At 38.7% G+C, this 21,624-nt stretch overlaps 1 protein-coding gene across 4 annotated transcripts in view; it reads right to left on the bottom strand.

Annotated features, from left to right (window-relative positions):
- Positions 1-21,624, bottom strand: part of PAPOLA (poly(A) polymerase alpha) — a 67,421-nt gene that overhangs the window by 5,486 nt on the left and 40,311 nt on the right. For 2 of the 4 annotated variants that reach the window (XM_003314514.5, XM_063793118.1), the window contains 7 exons: positions 21,430-21,549; positions 20,063-20,172; positions 16,403-16,524; positions 11,689-11,831; positions 5,647-5,747; positions 5,181-5,419; positions 904-966 (listed from right to left, as the gene is read on the bottom strand). In XM_003314514.5, the coding sequence (XP_003314562.1) occupies positions 904-966; positions 5,181-5,419; positions 5,647-5,747; positions 11,689-11,831; positions 16,403-16,524; positions 20,063-20,172; positions 21,430-21,549 (898 nt within the window). The remainder of the gene's footprint in view (positions 1-903; positions 967-5,180; positions 5,420-5,646; positions 5,748-11,688; positions 11,832-16,402; positions 16,525-20,062; positions 20,173-21,429; positions 21,550-21,624) is intronic. The other 2 variants (XM_009428421.4, XM_009428422.4) reach the window with 1 other exon arrangement.

The following is a 21,624-nucleotide window of genomic DNA, read 5'->3' as shown; positions in this document are numbered from 1 at the left end:
ATATTACAGCAGGAAAGCACAACTTTCTTTTTTAAATGGAAATAATTGCTATGGATAGGAAATTGGTTGGATAAAAATAATCATAGCCTTAAGACAGCATTCTATGAAGCCATTAATAATTTTGTAGATTACATAATGATACACATATTTTTTTCTTGGTTTACAAAGTGAATCAAAATTATAAAGCAAGGGCATTATGAGGGCACACACAAAACCTAAGAGAGTTTTGTTAAAATATCCATCATAGAAATCTGGATAATTTGGGAGAAGGGGGAGAATTTCCAATTTTTCCACAAGGAAAGAAAGTTAAAAGCCTTCAATAGATTTCAATTTCTAGGGGAAAAAATGAGTCTTTTACATTTTGGGGAAAAAAAAATTTCTTCCACCCCATCTACACCTCATTCAAGCCCCATGTACCCCAGGTTCTAGCCAAAACCTTATGCCAAAAACTGCTTCTATAATCATAACAAATTCTCAACCCAAAGAGACAGATCATGATCTCAGCCCGGACTATCAAAAATCCTATGTATCCTTTGAGGACCACTTCAAATGCTACTTCTTTCTTCAATGAAGACATGTACTGCTATTTCTGCAGTCAGAAATAACATCTTACTTTTCTTGCCCCGTGGCCCCCAGCCCTCAATTACTTTTTCTTTGATAATGTAATTAATTACATTCATGATTTATCTTGTCTACTTAATTATAAGCTCCTTTAAAGGCACAGAATGTGTTTCACTCATCACAATATTCCCTTCAGTGTTCAGCATTACATAATTAACAGTAATAAACAATACTAAAAAAATCTAAAACCTATAGCACAAAAATACAATATTTTAGAGACATTTCTATTACATCTTCTGTACTCTTAATTGTGTATGTATTCTAAAGGCTAAATTAGTATACCTTTGCTTCTGTTTTATCATGTCCACTCAAAGCAAGACAGTTAGCATCTTCACTTGTTTCATCCTGTTTTTAAAAAAAAAAGCTTTATTCTCTAAAATGAAAAATTTAGATTATTTGCCAATCAATGCTTTACTTTATAAACTTTAAAACTATAAAATAATTAAACCTGTAAGATCAACTACAGCCTTAAAATAGATAACTGGTTCCTCTTTTAAAATGTTTTTATCAGATTAAATTTGGCTTCAGTAGCTAATAAAATTAAAAAGAGCATTAGGAAAACTGTCACTGCAGATCACCACCTAAAGTACATTTCCAAAACCACTAAGAGTTCATAGAAATATATTTTGTAAGGAAAAGAAAAAAAAAAAAAGAGTTCCTGATCATACAACTTTAGGAACTTGGCATAGTATCACCCCCATTCTGGGCAATTCACACAGAGTGGCACATAAAAGGTTCTAATAAATTCTATCAAGAAGAACTCCACTTTAATTTTCCCAAGCTTAACCAGAGAATCCTTGCTCTTGGTACGACCTACTAACATCCTACAGAATACAAGACTTGAGAAATGCCTTGCTTGGGTCTTAAGAACTATTTTGACACTATTTTCTCAGCAGAATTAAAATTTAATTTTAAATGTGACTTTTAAAACAGGCATAGAAAGCTTATAGCTTAGAAGAGATTTAATACAGTATCGATCAATTCCAATAAGGACTTTATTTGTACCCTGCAAATATGCAAACTTTAAAAACAGTAATGTGTCACAATTGGCCAAATCTGAATACTGACTGATATGTAAAACTATGGATTATTAATATTTGCGTGACAAATATACAGTACTTATATTTTATAGAAGTCCTTATTTTTAGATATACAAAGAAATATTTTTGGTTGTTATGCCTGGGGTTTGCTTCAAAACAATGGGGAAGGCAGTGATGTGGGTATGTAGATAAAACAAGGCTGGCTGTGAGTTGTTAACTGTTGAAGCTAGGTGATGCAAACATGACAGTTCATTATACTTATGACATGTTTGAAATTTTCCATACAGAAAGTTTTAAATATATACATATATACACATATATATATATATGTGTGTGTATATATATATATATATATAGAGAGAGAGAGAGAGAGAGAGAGAGAGGTTAATTTAGCTATAATCCAGGAAATAGAGCAAACATTTTCGATTTTTATTTTACATTACCATTTATATTTATTTGAAAAACCTTAGGATATGATGACCATTAAGCAGAACTAAACTACCTCAGAGTATCTAAAACTTTCCTATCTATATACACGTTAGTGCATTACTGAGTGAGGCCAGTATTTCTTTCTGCTTTGCTAAAATTTCTAATACCAAGTACTCATTAGCAGAGAATAAAAGACCCAATTAAGAAGGGCTTCAAAATCAGGATTACTTCTACTACAGCAAATTTCTTTTGACTAAAGCACCATGAGATTTAGGCCTGGGTTCTAATCCTGCCTCTAACTGTAACTAGATCTGTAACTGGAAAAGCCACTAAACAGCAAGTTCTTCTGGTAGGAAATGAGATTAGCCCATGGAATAACCTAATACCCCTTATCTTCTTAAAATGCTATGGTTCTATTAATCAACTCCGTAGAAATACTGTAAGCAAAATCCAGACTGAGAAAACATATACCAAAAAAAAAAAAAAAAAAAATTACAGGGAAAAGTGGGGGAGGGATGGAGGAGGGAATCTATATTTTAAAGGACACTTAGAGGTATCAAACAATTGCAACACAGGGATCTTTTTCTGCTTCCAGATTTAAACAAACAGCCTATTTTTTAAAAAATCAATGAAACAATCAGGGGCCATTTGAGCACTGACTAGATGTTTGATGATATTAATAAATTGTTAATTTTTGTGAGTAGGCTAATTTTACTGTTAATGCTTTCATTCTTAGATATGATTTTTAAGATTCTAATGAAACATGTTCGGATTTTGCTTTTAAGTAATTCAATGGCAAGAGAAAATGAAAAAGGCTGAAAGAATTAAGATTACAAAGATTGGCTGAGAGTTAATTATAACAGAAGCTGTGTGATGGGTACACAGGTACATAAAATGACTCTTTTATATGTATTTTTAATTTTCCATACTTAAGTTTAAAAATTCTGTATTCTTATTGCTTTTCTAAACCAGACAAGAAACACAAGTGTTATTCTACCAAGGTAAGTGCAAACAAAATTGCAAAATACTGCACTAGTACAAACTTATTTAGAGCTCTTAGGGTGCCATTTTTAACATAAAGAAAACCAAATGTTAAATGCATAGAATTATGCTTAAATACACTTTACTAATGTCAAAAGAAATTTGAATTCTGAAATGCCCTGACAACTTCAAACCAGTATCAGTAGTCTGAATGTGTAATTGATACAAAAATTGAGTATATTCTTTAGCTGCTGCACAACCCAATCATGTGGCAGCAGGGCTCTTAATAGGATCTCCAGGCCTAACTTCTAGAAGATCTCTGATTCGGTTTGGAGAAAGCCCTAAAATCTTTATTGAAAAACAACCACAACAAAAAAACCCCAAAAACTAATTCTGTTGTACAACCAACGATGAAAATCACTGCCCTAAGAGATAATTACACAGACACAGATGAGTTTTCAGAACACATCTTCTAAGTTATGATTATTTACAGTGGGCCCTCCATATCTGTGGAATCCGCATCTGCGAATTCAACCAACCATGGATCAAAAATACTTAGAAAAATAAAAAATAATACAACAATAAAAATGACACAAATTAAAAAATACATCATAACAATAATTTAAACAGCATTTACATTGTATTAGGCATCGTAAGTAATCTGGGGGATTTAAAGTACTATACAATACCCGTTTTTCATTCTCATTTACCATCTTAAGAGTGACAAAATTCATCAGATTACTTTTAGTTAATAGCAGCTATTTCCAAAAAAAAAAGAAAGAAAAAGTCTTCAGAGAATAAGCTAAATAATAAAATAATAAAATAATTTTTCACCATTCTTAATCAAAACATAACAGAATCCATGAGAAATCTAGAGGGGTTTTTTTTCCACTCTAAAGAAATTGTGTTGTAGTAAGTAAATTACTAAATACATTCTTAGCAAAAAAAAAAATCACAATGAAATTGGTGCTTTTAGACTGTCATCTCTGGGGCAATTGCAAATGCCTCACTGATTGGAAAACAACATGAAAGTGACTCGAGGGAGAAATAAAATTGTGTAACAAGACTACCTCTATTTTAAGACTCATACGAAATCAATGTACAGTTTTAATGGTTTTCCCAAAACTAAGACTGTAACAATTGTAAACCAGGTAGTATAAAAGGTTAATACCAGCTTGCAAAGCATAGTGGTTCCTGTGACCTCAACACTTTGGGAGACCAAGACAGGAGGATCGCTTGAGCCCAGGAGCTGGAGACAAGCCTGGATAACATAGCAAGACTCTGTCTTTACAAAAAAATCTTTTTTAAAATTAGGCAGGCATGGTGGTGTGCACCTGTAGTCCCAGCTACTTGGGAGGCTGAGGTGGGAGGATTGCTTGAGCCCGGGAGGCAGAGGTTGCAGTGAGCTGAGATTGCTCCACTGCACTCCAACCTGGGCAAAAGAGCCAGCCCCTGTCTCAAAACAAAAAACAAAAAATTAAGCTGGAAATGGTGGCATGCACCTGTGGGTCTAGCTACCTGGGAGGCAGAAGGATCGCCTGTGCCCAGGAGTTAAGAAACAAAAATGCAAATGATGCTAGAAAGTTTCTTTAAGGGTTAGAGAGCTAACCATTTAAGGTTCAAAAACTAATCTGGCTGCATGCACTTATCATTCAGTAAGAAGTCCCTGAGAACCTCTGGTATTTGATGGTCCTATAACACCAAGTACAGTAGAGAAACTCCAAAACTCCTTTTGGATCACAGAAGCAAAAAACTGTCCAAAGGACCATCAAAAAATCAGTACAAATAAAAGGTAGTCATTAGAGAATAATAAGTTAAGAATACATGTAATTTCGTGTTAAATTCTGTTGTAGACAATACCTGCTAACTACACACACTAAAGAAGTTTAAATGAGAGGGCATAGCTTTATAGCAGAGGTAGTTACTGAGAAGAATGGGAAAGGTGAAGAGAAACTACAGCACTAAAGCACTACAGACACACCTAAAATTTTCTAAAAGCTTTGTTCCTTGATCCTTCTCTATTTTGGTTCATAAACTTTTCTTCCACTGGATTTAAAAATAGGCAGTTGGTGTTGCCATGGCTAACTAATATGTTTTTCATATATATACCTCTTCTGTTTTGGTTTTCTTGGGACTCTCTTCTTTATGAGGTGAGGATGTCCTCTTGACTCCTACTATAGGAGTAGGTATTTTTGTTGCTGCATTTCCTGAAGTTGCTGCATTTCCTGAAGATCTAGGTGGTGGGTTTACCAGACGTGTTGAAGAAACAACTCTGGAGACCGTAGGCTTTGGTGGTGGAGAAATGGCTGGTTGTGTGGCAGTTTGAGGAATGCTTTCACTCGATGTACCTAAGCAGCAAATATATGAGTATATACAAATTAAAATAACCAAATCAGTATCAAGTTGTAAGTTTTTGTTTCTCTGAATTTGATTTCATGAATAACTTTACATGCAAAAAATAAACTGGCATTTAAAAAACTGAATTTCAACTACTAAACAAACCCACTTTTCAAAATGAAGGCTAAACCAAATATAATGTAAGAATTCTCAAACCTGACAAACCCAATCTCCTTACCCCCTGAGCTTTCACTGGAATTTACTTGTGGCACAGAAACTTCAGTAGCCTGTATGTTGGTCACAGATGCTGCTGTTACAGCTGGAGCAGGACTGTTTCTGCTAAAAAAAAAAAATTAAAAATTGTCTCAAAATTTAAGAGTAGAAAAATAAAAAAATAAAATACAATAATCTATAACATATACAGAAGTTATTTTGTAAAGTAAATGATTCTTTGGTTTTACTTCCTATACATACAATTTAGCAACTGACTTTATTGGATAAAGTATAACAACAGTAAATAGTACACAAACCTTCTAAAGCAGCACTGTCTAATGTTACTTCCTGAGATGACAGAATGTTCTATATCTGCTACTGGACATGGTAGCCACTATTAAAACATAGCTACTCTGCACTTAAAATATGACTAGTGAGAAACTACTTAATTTTAATTAAATTTAAATTGTCACATATGGCAGCTGGCTACTATATCGCCAGAGTGGTTCTAAAAGATCTATTCTTAGCTAATTTTGGCTAAGAGACTTAACTGAAGGATTTTTTCGAACAAAAATCCTTTAAAAAGTTATTAATAAGAGGCCAGGCATGGTGGCTCACGCCTGTAATCCTAGCACTCTGGGAGGCAAGGTGGAAGGATTGCTTGAGCTCAAGTCTGAAACTAGCCCGGACAACACAGTGAGCCCTCGTCTCTACAAGAAAAAAAAAACAAACCTATATTATTTAAAAAAAAAAAAAAGTTATGAATGAGAAAATGTTCTGAGAAACAGAAAACAGAAATAAACTTCTGTATACAAAGTATAAGAGTTTTATAAAACCCTAAAAGCCCATCCAGTGGCCCAGTTAAAGACCTTTAAGTGACAAGGGGATTATTTCAATATCTTACTTTTAAAATAACTTATTTTAAACCCTCTTTACTCCCCCGAAGTTTCTCTCTCATTTTCTCTTTCTCATGCCAATCTCAAATGACCTTCCTACTTAACAACCAACCAAAAGCCACTAGCCAAGTATTACCCCAAATTCTAAGTATAAATATTAAAGAGACACACCTATTTCTATAATTAACCTCTATTCTTTCCTATACAAAGAAATTATTCCTTATTATATAAAAAAGCCCAAGCTATGTTATAAATCTCACTAACTCCTGTCATCTCAAGAAACTCAAATCATCATACTCCTTTACTCTCCCATCCAACTTTCCTGTCTCAAGTAAATCCTACACATTAGCATTTAAATAAATTCACGGTTTTATTACCTCCTAAAAGAAAAACAAAAGCAGAAAAGTCCTCTGGTTTCTCTCTCTGTCTCTATCTGTGTCTGTGTGTGTGTGTGTGTGTGTGTGTGTGTGTGTGTGTGTCTCTCTCTCAGAGCTATCACCCACACTCTGAAACTGGTGAATGATGACACCATGAGGAGGTAGGCAACACTTGGAAGACTTGTTATTTTTGGTACTTACATGACATCCACAGGGAACCACGGAGCAGTCAACTTATTAAAGCTATGGATATCATTGGTACATGAATGTAAATGTAGTCAACAGAGCAGGTGTTACCACTCAGGGACAATATCAAGAGGGGATAAACAGACAAAAGAATAATGAGAGAGCCCTCAAGGGCACAAATATTAAATGACTAAAAAGAAAAGGATAGTTGGCCAGAGAACAACCACAGATGCCGAAGAAAGCCTGAAATGGCTAGCAAGGTGCCTAGTACATAATAAACACTCACTGCTTGTTGAGCAAATATACAACCGTATTCTAAAAACCCAGAAGTTTTATTTACAGAAGTTACTTAGTATTACTTCAAGAAACTCAACTTCAAAACTAAATTTGTGAAATTATTTAGTACAGTTGTACACATTTTATATTTGTGCACAAACTCAAAGGACACAGACTTTCACAGATCCCAAAATTCTTATTAAAATGTTAGTTTCTTCACTTAAAAAAAAAAACTTTTAAAATGATAACACTTACAGGACATATTCAGGCCTGAAGTCTTTGGATTATGCATGATTTGCCTAAAAACATATACACATGAAGTCCAAAAGAAAGAAAAAAACACATCCACGACACCTCAGCATTTTCTATTTCACACTCATCCAGGGAATCCTCCCCAACCCGCACTTCTGCCATTGGTTAAATTGTAATACAGGCCAGGCGTGGTGGCTCATGCCTGGAATCCTGGCACTTTGGGGAGGCCAGGGCGGGCAGATCACCTGAGGTCAGGAATTCAAGACCAGCCTGGCCAACATGGTGAAACCCCGTCTCCACAAAAATACAGTAATCAGCCGGGCATGATGGCAGGTGACGGTAATCCAAGCTACTCCGGAGGCTGAGGCAGGAGAGTCGCTTGAACCTGGGAGGCGGAAGTCGCAGTGAGCCGAGATCGCGCCATTGTACTCCAGCCTGGGTGACAGAGCAAGACTCAAAATTTTTTTTTTTTTTTTTTCGCTGTGTTGGCCGGGCCGGTCTCCAGCCCCTAACCGCGAGTGATCTGCCAGCCTCGGCCTCCCGAGGTGCCGGGATTGCAGACGGAGTCTCGTTCACTCAGTGCTCAATGGTGTCCAGGCTGGAGTGCAGTGGCGTGATCCCGGCTCGCTACAACCTCCACCTCCCAGCCGCCTGCCTTGGCCTCCCAAAGTGCCAAGATTGCCGCCTCTGCCCGGCCGCCACCCCGTCTGGGAAGTGAGGAGTGTCTCTGCCTGGCTGCCCATCGTCTGGGATGTGAGGAGCCCCTCTGCCTGGCTGCCCAGTCTGGAAAGTGAGGAGCGTCTCCGCCTGGCCGCCATCCCATCTAGGAAGTGAGGAGCACCTCTTCCCGGCCGCCATCACATCTAGAAAGTGAGGAGCGCCTCTGCCCGGCCGCGACCCCATCTGGGAGGTGAGGAGCGTCTCTGCCCGGCCGCCCCGTCTGAGAAGTGAGGAGACCCTCTGCCTGGCAACCACCCCGTCTGAGAAGTGAGGAGCCCCTCCACCCGGCAGCCGCCCCGTCTGAGAAGTGAGGAGCCTCTCCGCCCGGCAGCCACCCCATCTGGGAAGTGAGGAGCGTCTCCGCCCGGCAGCCACCCCGTCCGGGAGGGAGGTGGGGGGGTTAGCCCCCCGCCCGGCCAGCCGCCCCGTCCGGGAGGGAGGTGGGGGGGGTCAGCCCCCCGCCCGGCCAGTCGCCCCGTCCGGGAGGGAGGTGGGGGGGTCAGCCCCCCGCCCGGCCAGCCGCCCCGTCCGGGAGGTGAGGGGCGCCTCTGCCCGGCCGCCCCTACTGGGTAGTGAGGAGCCTCTCTGCCCGGCCAGCCACCCCGTCCGGGAGGGAGGTGGGGGGGTCAGCCCCCCCACCCAGCCAGCCGCCCCGTCCAGGAGGGAGATGGGGGGGGGTCAGCCCCCCGCCCGGCCAGCCGCCCTGTCCGGGAGGGAGGTGGGGGGGTCAGCCCCCCGCCCGGCCAGCCGCCCTGTCCGGGAGGTGAGGGGCGCCTCTGCCCGGCCGCCCCTACTGGGTAGTGAGGAGCCCCTCTGCCCGGCCAGCCACCCCGTCCGGGAGGGAGGTGGGGGGTCAGCCCCCCCGCCCGGCCAGCCGCCCCATCTGGGAGGGAGGTGGGGGGGGTCAGCCCCCCGCCCGGCCAGCCACCCCGTCCGGGAGGGAGGTGGGGGGGTCAGCCCCCCACCCGGCCAGCCGCCCCGTCTGGGAGGTGAGGGGCGCCTCTGCCCGGCTGCCCCTACTGGGAAGTGAGGAGCCCCTCTGCCCGGCCAGCCACCCCGTCCGGGAGGGAGGTGGGGGGGATCAGCCCCCCCGCCCGGCCAGCCGCCCCGTCCAGGAGGGAGGTGGGGGGGTCAGCCCCCCGCCCGGCCAGCCGCCCCGTCCGGGAGGTGAGGGGTGCCTCTGCCCGGCCGCCCCTACTGGGAAGTGAGGAGCCCCTCTGCCCGGCCAGCCACCCCGTCCGGGAGGGAGGTGGGGGGGATCAGCCCCCCCGCCCGGCCAGCCGCCCCATCCGGGAGGGAGGTGGGGGGGGGGTCAGCCCCCCGCCCGGCCAGCCGCCCCGTCCGGGAGGGAGGTGGGGGGGGGTCAGCCCCCCGCCCGGCCAGCCGCCCCGTCCGGGAGGTGAGGGGTGCCTCTGCCCGGCCGCCCCTACTGGGAAGTGAGGAGCCCCTCTGCCCGGCCAGCCACCCCGTCCGGGAGGGAGGTGGGGGGGTCAGCCCCCCGCCTGGCCAGCCGCCCCATCCAGGAGGGAGGTGGAGGGGGTCAGCCCCCCCGCCCGGCCAGCCACCCCGTCCGGGAGTTGAGGGGCGCCTCTGCCCGGCCACCCCTAATGGGAAGTGAGGAGCCCCTCTGCCCAGCCAGCCAAACCGTCCGGGAGGGAGGTGGGGGGGTCAGCCCCCCGCCCGGCCAGCCGCCCCGTCCGGGAGGTGAGGGGCACCTCTGCCCGGCCGCCCCTACTGGGAAGTGAAGAGCCCCTCTGCCCGGCCAGCCGCCCCGTCCGGGAGGGAGGTGGGGGGGGTCAGCCCCCTGCCCGGCCAGCCGCCCCGTCCAGGAGGTGAGGGGCGCCTCTGCCCGGCCGCCCCTACTGGGAAGTGAGGAGCCCCTCTGCCCGGCCACCACCCCATCTGGGAGGTGTGCCCAACAGCTCATTGAGAACGGGCCAGGATGACAATGGCGGCTTTGTGGAATAGAAAGGCGGGAAAGGTGGGGAAAAGATTGAGAAATCGGATGGTTGCCGTGTCTGTGTAGAAAGAAGTAGACATAGGAGACTTTTCATTTTGTTCTGTACTAAGAAAAATTCTTCTGCCTTGGGATCCTGTTGATCTGTGACCTTACCCCCAACCCTGTGCTCTCTGAAACATGTGCTGTGTCCACTCAGGGTTAAATGGATTAAGGGTGGTGCAAGATGTGCTTTGTTAAACAGATGCTTGAAGGCAGCATGCTTGTTAAGAGTCATCACCACTCCCTAATCTCAAGTAACCAGGGACACAAACACTGCGGAAGGCCGCAGGGTCCTCTGCCTAGGAAAACCAGAGACCTTTGTTCACTTGTTTATCTGCTGACCTTCCCTCCACTATTGTCCCATGACCCTGCCAAATCCCCCTCTGTGAGAAACACCCAAGAATTATCAATAAAAAAATAAATTAAAAAAAAAAAAAAAAAAAAGAATAAGCTCAAAAAAAAAAAAAAAAAAAAAGACAGGGTCTCACTCTGGTTGCCCAGGCTGGGGTGCAGCAGTGGGATCACAGCTCACTGTAGTCTCAACCTTGCAGGTTCAAGCAATCCTCCCACCTCAGCCTCCTGAGTGGCCACGACTACAGGTGCATACCACCACACCTAATTCTTTTACTTTTTTCTAGAGATGGGAGTCTCACTACGTTGCCCAGGCTGGTCTTGAACTCCTGGCCTCAAGTGATCCTAACACCTCAGCCTCCCCAAGTGTTGGGATTACAGGTGTGAGTCACTGCACCTGGCTGAAAATTTTTCACTGCTTCATACCCAGGGCAGTGGCATGCGCCTGTAGTCTCAGCTACTCAGAAGGTTGAAGTAGGAGGATCGCTTAAATCCAGGAACTCAAGGCCAGCCTAAACAACACAGCCAGACCCCATTTCTCAAAATAATAATAAATTTTTAAAATTTTAACTGCTGTAAATGTTAGACAGATATCTAGCTCTTCTACAACAGGTTTCCCTAACTATCATAGACACATTCCCTGTTACAAAGGTATAAGCAGCTCTAGGACAGAAAGGTGGTTTTGTTCCTTTTGTCTGTTCTCATCAGCACACCATACAGTGCACTGTAGCAGTAGCTATCTAAATACATGAATTTGGAGGGGTTATGTGCTAACATTCATTCACATCTGACTGAAGACATTATCAGTCTCAAAAATAAAATGTTAAGTATGACAAGACAAAACCAAAAAGTACTATCCCCAAACCTGGGAATTAAATTGCTATTTAAAAAAAAATTAGTAGATGGAATGAATTAACATTCTAAATAGATGACTTTAATAGCAAAAAGAGAATGTATCTGATTGATTTAGCAAACAGCCCCTCTACTTCTGTTTCCCTCTTTTTCCTTACCCCTGAGAGCTGCCAGAACTGTTCAATGGACTGGTCTTCGTAGCACTAGTAGGTGAAGGCACAGACATGCTGTTATCACTGTCCATAGACAAGTCGAGGCTGCTGTCATTGAGAGCTGTCAATTTGACACCTTCTGTTGAATGCTGCAAACAATAAAACATTTTATCAAATATATCTTTATTTCATCCAAATGTTGAAACATGGAAACCTTTTAGTTAACATATATGATTTTTACTGAAAAGCACAGATCACTAAATCTACGAAAGTTAGATGTGCCATGCTGACTCTAAAAGGCAACGATTTGGGAGTCAAGTACTTTCTTCTAAGAAGGCATCCACATTAAATATAGTTCTTATGTGGGAGAAAAAGGGAGAAAGAAATGCCGTATTAAATGTACATACTGACTGTAAGATACAACACAAATTAAAAACACTATAATATAAAAACACAAGAATCTCAAATCAGAGAACTCTAAAAATATACACACACAAGAAAGAAATGTCTCAACAATAAACATGGGACTACAACGACTCTGGAAAGTGGGACTAGAAGTGATTTTGTTTACATATAGATTTCTAATTATCCTACAATAAATATAAAATTTTTTTAATTTCAAAAAGTGTCACTTATTGCCACTCCTTACTATTTGTCAATAAAAAGAGCCTCTCTCAAAAGCAAGAGACTTCAGTGCTCTAATTGCAATTCAGAATTTTTTAAATGGCATGCTTAATACTGTAAATTATCCTGTGAAAAGAAAAGCAGAAATAACTTTCTGAAAACTAAACATAATATACAAATCCTAATGTTGGTCCTCCTTAAAAATCAAAGCACCCCAAAACAAATAATGCAGAAAAACCAAAAACTATGGATGGTTTCATGGAATTAAAGTTGCTTTCTAGTAACAGAGTTTAAATTTTCGCTATTTGGTACTACTGTAATATTACATTCAGCTTAATTTTTTTTTCCAGAATGTTTAGCCTGTGTTCACTTACCTACAGAAACATTTTAATGAAAATAATTTATACTGTTGACAAAAATACATTCCTTATACATGTGCCTGCATTCTCTGCTTTCTAGTTCCCCAAATAACAAAATATTCTTATCTTTGATTTAGCACTAGACATATCACTTATGTACATGAATGAAAATTGATCAAATGGGGAAGATGAGATTTGGTAGAAAGGAGAGGAAGAGAGAGTAATGCCATTTGCTTATGAAGTCAGTCGTGAAATAGAAGTACCTAGTATTATAAATGAGTATCTCTTCTATTCAACAATGCTACCAATCTTACTCTCCACTAGATATGAGGATTTATTCAGTAAGTAAATTATATTCAGTTCTACAGTTACCTGCCTACCTGCCTCACTAAGTGGCCAAAAGCTGTGAGTTAACAGGCCACTGTTGGGGATAAACTGTGAAAGTTTATCTGGTTGGTCTAAACACAAAACAGCATTAAGTTACTTTGCTTTGTTTGCTTCTATATCCACATCAAGTTTGGTAGCAAGAGACCTCAAAGCCAAATAGTCATAGATATTCTATCATAATTTTTAATAAAAGATAAATAAAACAAAGAACATACTACAGAAAGAAACACACACACATACTTTGCAGTCAGACCTAGGTCCAATTCACAGCTCATACTACATAACCCAGGGCAAGGTTCTCAACCCCTCAGTTTCTGCTACTAAAGACAATACCCATGGGTTGGTGGAATATTAAATATAAAAAGGACTCGTACAGTGCTTTGCAAAAAGCAGTTAATAAAAGGAAGCTATTTATGAGAGTCCAAACAAAACATTCATAGATCTTGACTCCTAGACACTTGTTATTAAGCAAGAAAGTGCTATTTGACTAATGCAAACTTAGAAATAATCTAAATGATCTCAAATACAGGGTAGATTTAATCATACTGTAGCTATATAAAGAGATATTAAACAGCCACTAAAAATGTAATTTGGATAGATGGTCACGATATGTTAACACAAAAAAAGGCAGGTCACAAAATAGCAAGTTTAATCAAAAACCTTTTAAAAATATGTATGTGGTAACAGGCACTGAACAGTCTGTGTATAAATAAAATGTTAAAAGTAGGTTTGCTGTGAAATTATAGTTACCTCATCTGATAGAATTTTTGGACCAAAAAACAAATTTCCAATCATTAATGATTCTCTTTATATTCTAGATGACTATATTTAAAGAAATAATAAAACATCTTATATTCAAATTTACTTAAAATGTACACAAGATGGTTCCAAATATCAATATTGTCATGGAAATACTAAGAGTTTAAAAAGGTAATCTGAATATATGATTCTGAGAAATCTAATTATCTGTTACAAATAGCTGTTTATTAAATAGCTATTTGATTATGAATTAAATATTCATAAGAAATAGCCAAGTTCTAAAGAACATAATCTACTTTCACTTCTGAAAACATAAAGCGTTTATATACTTTTTTTAAAAAATTATTATTTTGTAAGAGACAGGGTCTCGTTCTGTCACTCAGACTGAAGTGCAATGGCATAATCATAAGTTCACTGCAGCCTTGAACTATTGGGCACACATGATCTTCCCACCTCAGCCTCTCAAGTAGCTAGGACTATAAGGCGCAGCCACCATTCTCAAAAAATTTTTTTTTTTAGAGACGGAGTCTTGCTGTGTTGCCCAGGATGGTCTTGAACTCCCAGCCTCAAAGGATCCTCCTACTGCAGCCTCACAAGTCACTGGGATTACAAGCATGAGCCACCATTCCCGGGTCCAAAATGTTTATATTTTCTGTATGTGATAAATTTACATTTAAGTACAATTGATTTAACCTATTAATAATACAACACTAAAGGACAATTAGAAAGCAAGTGTTTAACTTGATATTTTAGTTTTGTTTTCCTGAGGCTAAGCTCTAGCTGAGATACTTTAATTTTAAAATAAAACTGCTTGATGGAAAATTTTACAATAAATATGTGGAAACATGCACTGAACAGTCTGTGTATAAATAGTACATTGAGAATGGTACATTTGTGTCAATTTTTATTAACTAAATTTTTAGTAAACCATTAGGTTAAGAAGAAAATTTTTGGCCGGGTGCTGTGGCTCACACCTGTAATCCCAGCACTTTGGAAGGCTGAGGCAGGCGGATCACGAGGCCAGGAGATCGAGACCATCCTGGCTAACACGGTGAAACCCCGTCTCTACTAAAAATACAAAAAATTAGCTGGGTGTGGTGGCAGGCACCTGTAGTCCCAGCTACTCAGGAGGCTGAGGCAGGAGAATGGCGTGAACCCAGGAGGCGGAGCTTGCAGTGAGCCGAAATTGTGCCACGGCACTCCAGCCTGGGCAACAGAGTGAGACTCCGTCTCAAAAAAAAAAAAAAAAATTAGAATAACATCATGTTTAAACCTTAAAAACTGATTTTAGACCCCTCCCCATCTATCTACCTATCTCCAAGTTGTGAATAACAATGATGGTGATAACAAAAGCCAATATGAGCATTTATTATGTGCCAGGAGCTAGTCTAAACCACCATTTACATGTATTTATGTATTGGCTCATTTAATCCTCATGAAATACCTAATAAAATAGGTAAAAATATTGCCACAATTTTAGGGATGAGACAAATCAAGAATAAGATGTTTGCCATGTAACTTGCTCAAATTTCACAGGTAGGAAACAGTAGAGGCTGAATTTGAACAAGGCAGTCCACTCCAGAGTCCTTGCCTTTAATTAACTTCAATGCTTTTGTATCATAATATATTCTGTTTTAAGAAACAAAATATTATAAAATTAAAGTCTTTTGTGTATTAATTTCATTCCTTTCCTCCCAACCCCAATCGCAGACAACCAGCCATTTTCCTGAATGCAGTAGTTGTCATTCTGTAACATATACTTTTATTTCATATTCTCTCCTAAATACATTGTTTTTTAAGTTTTTAAACTTGTAAACTTTATATGGAAGTATCAAGTGATACATACATACATGTGCCTTTTTTATTCAACATATTAGTAGTATATGCAGTTGTAGTTCATTTATTTTCACTGCTGCATACTGTGAAGTATTCCATTATAAGAATAAACCATCTATTTTTGAAATCACTTAAAGAAAAAAATGTAATTTGTATCTGTCCACTAAAATTCCAATATGCTCACTAAAGTCCAAATAAGGAAAAAATGGCTCTAAGTTATTCAAAAGGAAGCACTAACACTAGAACAATGTAATGCAAAATATTAACTCAGTGACCTCTGTTCATGACCTCCTTTACACTCAGCAACTTTTAGTTTTTAATATACATGTTATATTTTTTACATTCACCAAAAAAAGCGACTTTCATTTTTTAAAAGTCTCACATAATTTACTTGACCCACATATTTCCTTACTAATTTAATTTAGTTTACTTTTTAAAGGAAAGAAAATTAAATACTGGTGTGGGATTTTTAAGTGAATAAGAATAAAAAGTCCTAAAAGAGAATACGGGTATATACAAAGTAAGGATATGAAGCATCACCACTAATCCTTCTAAAATCTAAAGCAACTGTGTGCAAGAAAACTGATTAGAGTCAGATTTCACATAATGAAACTGCTCCATGAAACAGATTTTTAAAAAGCTGTCATCTATTTAAAATATGACTTATTAACTGAGCCTAAATTCTGAAATAATGATAGTCCAGATGCATAAAACATTATGTTAGTAATGCTTTTGTAAGTACTTTCTAAATTTACCTTTTTCTTTTTCTGAAGCACATGATTAGGTAGTAGTTGATGGAGTTGCTTTCTTTTTACATGCATTGCAGCAATTTTCATATCCACCTCAAACATCTTGCTGTTTATTGCTTGCCTATAAACTATACAATTAGGAAATTGTTACAAGAAATAGAAACATTTTAATAAAGGCAGTTATACTCACTCCAGAGAAACTATTCTAAGTAGGGATCCTTTTTCCATCAATACTGCATATCTGTAGATCAGTCAAGACCTATTCCTAATCTGACATAATTCATTGCCTGAGCAAACTCCTTTTACCACAAGATGAGCTGAATAAAAGCACAAAACGTATTAATTCTTCCAGTGTAGTAACTCTTTAAATAGCTCTTAAAGTAGTAACTCTAAAGAGTAACTCTTTAAGAAATGGCAGAAATGAGGGGAAAAGGGTTTCTTACACCCATACCCTTTTATGCTACCAGTACTATTCTTTAAAACTTTACCCAAGTATGTAACACATGCTGTAAAATAAGTCAAACTTATTAAACTATACCTAAAGGTATCTTTACAAGAATCTGCAAGATAAAACTAACTAATGACATACTTTCTAATATAGTAATAATTTAAATAACAGAGGTCACAGGTACAAAAAGAAAATGCTACAATTAAATAAATTCAAATTATTTAGATCCAGAGGGCCCCAAAAAGTAAAAAGGTCGGTCATACAAAACATATTTATGAAACACCTATACTTGATTCATATTGTTCTAGACACTGGAGATAAGCAGTGAACAAAGACCAACGTAGCCTCAAAGGGTCTACATTACAGTAGGGAGAATAGAATAAACACAAAAAAATAAAACATAAACTATAGTCCGTGTCAGATGATGATAAGTATTACTGAGAAAAACCACGTAGGGAGTAGGATAGGAAGCTCAGCCTGGAAACTGAGTTGACATCTGACTGAAGATTTAAATGAACATGAGGATGTAAGCTGAGAGTACCTGGTGAAATAGCATTCCAGAGAGAGCAAACATCAAGAACAAAATGCCCTAAGCAGCAGAAAATGCCTGGAACATTTGAGAAACAAGAAAAATGCCAATGAAGAAGATGAAAAGTAGAAATCCATAATCCCTTATGTGCAACTCCAAAATCCCAAAAACTCTCAACACACAAGTTTTTCTAAGATAGGAAACAAAATTCATCTAGTAACAAACCCTGTTCTGAACTATTTGTGGCTATGGCTATTTGGTCTTTATCTTTTGCTCCATGTGAGTAACAATGGTTCCCTGCAGAAATGATACTGTCTTTCAGTACCAAATGCTGCTCCAGGCCTCACTGGGTATATTACTTACTAACTTTATTACCTTTCTGGCTCCAAAACTTACAGATAAAGGATTGTGAACTTATAATAGGAGGTAAGGTCACAGACATAATGAAAAAGGCAGGTCAGGCAGAGGCTTGCAAACCACAGTAAGGACTTGGACTTTTATTTTGAGTGAGACAAATACTCAAAGGTTTTAAGGAGGCAAGATATGATCTGGCTTAAAAATATCATCTGGACACTAGGTAAGAACAGCTGAAGGGGGCAAGGGCAAAAGAGAAAGTTTTGGCAATGACAGTGATCCAACAGCACTATAGTGGCTAGGACTTAGGGTGAAAGCAGTGGGAACAGTACTAAGTAGCAGAAACCTCAATGTATTCTGAAAGAAGAGGCAAAAAGATTTTATAGTGGATTAACATCAAGTATGGAAAAAACAGGAGTCAAAGACTGATTCCAAGGTCTCTAGGTTGAACAACCAAAATAACTTGAAAAGAAACTGGTAGGGGTTGGGAGTGAACATTTGTGTGCTGAATATGTGAAACCTATTTTCTTTAAAAATCCCATAAAGTATTGGATTAAAGTGTTTCAATATACAGGACAACTAAATATTTCCTTCCCAAAATACCTAAAACATCCTTGAAAATCTTGATGGTTCATTAGTGTAATCTTTGATAAACATCTTAACTTGAATGCAATGTACAGAACAAATTTCTAATCCAGGTAAGTATCCGTGACTTATTAGTTCATAAATGAGTTAACATCAGAATTTTTACTTCAGGAAAAAATACTTCTGTGGTGTTCAGCAGGTGGAGTATCACCCTACATACGACATTCTAAAAATCTGCAGAGGTATTTCTGTTATTGTATTGATTAAAAGATATTATGCCTAGAAAGACTATATATCTTTCAATGTGGACAGTTCTACCCAACACAGAATTATACCATGTCCTTCCTACATTCCTAAAGACAAAAAAACCTACTTAGCAATTATTTAAACAAGAATTCACTTCAATTTTACATTTAAAAAATGGAGTATTTAAAATAAAAAATGAGAAAAAACAAACAAAAAATAGAGTATTTTAATTTGAAATTTCCAGGAATACAACTACCACCAAGCATATCAAAATCAGATCACTTTTTATTTGCAACTTTCACTTTTACCAGGTCACCAATGCTAACGCTGCTGGTGATAGCTGAATCCCTACAGACAACACTTGTATCAGTCAGAATTTATAGATGTCACACTGCTCACGATTCTACATAAAGTGCAATCACTTGACTCTTAAGTTATCTTCTAGTGTCACTGTATCTGAGCACTGACATATTGAAATACATATCCTTTTCCTTTTATTTCTCCTTTATATCACAGTTAGTGTACGATACTGACTTTTTAACAAACTGGCACTAACTTTTTTCTCTCCTGTAATTAGGTAAAACATTTCTTAATTTTATGTCTGTATGTTCTCAAGTGAAAACTCCTCAAAGGGAATAAAAATGCCACTTACTACATTTGTTTTAAATGGGGAGAGAAGGACAGTGTCTGCGAGAGAAAAGGATTAGTCCTTAAAGAAGAAATGTGGTTGTCCCTATGCATAGTATTCACCATTCCCATTAAAAGTTGTGCAGCTACATATAGACTCATTCTCTCAACTACATCCACCATTTGGTCTTTGGTTAAAATGAACTACCTTTCATCTTAGGGTACAGGTCAATCTGAAATCTACATATAATCAGCCTATTTCCCACCTATGCATTAACATTTGAATCCCCATAGTCGGAAAATTTCTCCAGGTCATCACAAGTTCTGCTTCATCAATTTCTCAGGTTCAAGATGATGAAGGCAGTTAGACACAGATTCAGTCTAGACAACCATATATTCAAGTTGTTTCCCATTTCTTAAGAAATTATGCACAAGTCAAGTTTGGAATGGTTCTACTTAACTTTAAGGTCACCACAATAGAGAAAAATCATGTATACACAGGTTGAGTATCCCTAATCCAAAAATCTGACATTGAAACTGCTACAAAATGCAAAAATTTGTGAGTGCCAACATGATACTTGAAGGAAATGCTCCCTGAAGTATTTCAAATTTCATATTTTCAGACTAGGGATGCTCAACTGGTAAGTGTAATGTAAATATTCCAAAATCTGAAAAAATCCTAAACACTTCTGGTCCCAAGCATTGTGGATAAGGAATACTCAATCTGTATTAGACTAATACAAAACCATTATTCTGATGATAGTTCAATATTCGCAAGTAATTTCAACAATTATTGTAAATATCACTATGGTATGCATCAAGACAATTTGAAATATGCAAGAACTGAAGTGTTTTGATTATCCAAGTAAAGACATACCTGTATCTGTGAAAGACTGAATATCATAGGTGAGATCAACACTGAGGTTTTCAGAGTTTTCTGTTTTTTTAAACACTAACCCAATCACCCACATCGTGCGAAATTCTTCCCTGCAAAGAAGAGCATTACCATAGTTTATCTGGATTTCATGAAAATGTAGCTATCAGTGTGGCTGACAATCAGAGACATGGAAAAACTTACAATACAAATGTATGAGCAAACTAAAAGTTCTAAGCCCAAGCTCCATGAAAATGCAAAGTCCTCACCCACACCTGTCCTCTATATTCCTACTACAACATAAACAGAGATCCAGGAGAAATATACTCTTACTAACTGTGCATTGATAGTCAATGTCCTTAATGATGATTCTAAAGAACCAAAGCCACTGAAATCAAAGAAAAATTATCTTTAAACTAATGAAGGAAAAAGAATAATCTTTTTAGAAAAATCTGGGAAAAAAGGATTTTTCTAAATACAGAAATTTAACTAGAACTTAATAGACATTTCTTAAACTTCAAAAATTCAATTTAAAAGGCCACATGAACAGAAGCATAACAGGAGTAATTAGTGACTTAGCTACTTTTGAACATTTAACAGTGTATCTACTGAATGGAACATCAAACGGTCTTGTTATAATTAAGATTAGAATTACCACAAAATGTAAAAAAACTCTTATATAATTACAAAATAAAAAAATCTATATAATCAATAAGAATACTGTATAACACAAATTTAATGATCCTTTCACTTATTTGTTTTAATGCTGCTTTATTTTTTAAAATAAGCTCATTACTAGTACTCTCCAATTCTCCAATGCAACAAAGTATAGAGTCTAGTCTCATACGAACAGCAAACAATCAAATCAACAACTAACCTATATAAATAAAAGACCCCTAAAAAGGTAAACTGACTCTGCTTTTTCTTATGTTATCTTCTCAACAGTCCAGAATCACGCATAAATCAGATTTTTATAAGTTCATAACAAAAAATTAAGATAAAAAGCAAAGACTGATGTATGGTATACCAGCTATTCTGACAACTATTGTAGAAAACAGGAGAAGAAAATATTAAGAAGGAATGGTAAAGACAGTATTAAAGCAGAAGTGTAGAATGTAAACTCTAGCTAACAGGCACCTCATCATTGGAAGAATATTATCAGAAAAAAAAATGTGTGCTGATTTTTCTCATGAAACAGTCTTTCTCTTCAATGTTTCTGATCAGGAAAAACTAAATTATAAGTTCTAAATTGTCTATAAGCCATATGTAGTCAACAGAATAGTTATACTAGTTATAAAAAATGCCTGTAAAAGCTTCTATGAATAAAAATTGGAAATGGGAAGAAGAAATTAAATCAGAAAAGGGCTTACTTGTCGGGATTTTCTTTGGGTGCTGGAAATGACTGGGGATTCACATGAGCCAGTGTAATAAATTCATTCTTCTCCAAGCTTCCAACCAGGATTCGGATTTTTGATTCCACCAAGCCCACCCTGAACAAATGTCACTTAGTATTAACAAAAAGTTTTGGTTAACTTAAAAATAAATAAATAAAATGCACATACCAG

This window comes from Pan troglodytes, chromosome 15 (genome assembly GCF_028858775.2).
Source record: "Pan troglodytes isolate AG18354 chromosome 15, NHGRI_mPanTro3-v2.0_pri, whole genome shotgun sequence".
NCBI lineage: Eukaryota > Metazoa > Chordata > Mammalia > Primates > Hominidae > Pan > Pan troglodytes.
This window is presented reverse-complemented; position numbering and strand designations above follow the sequence as displayed.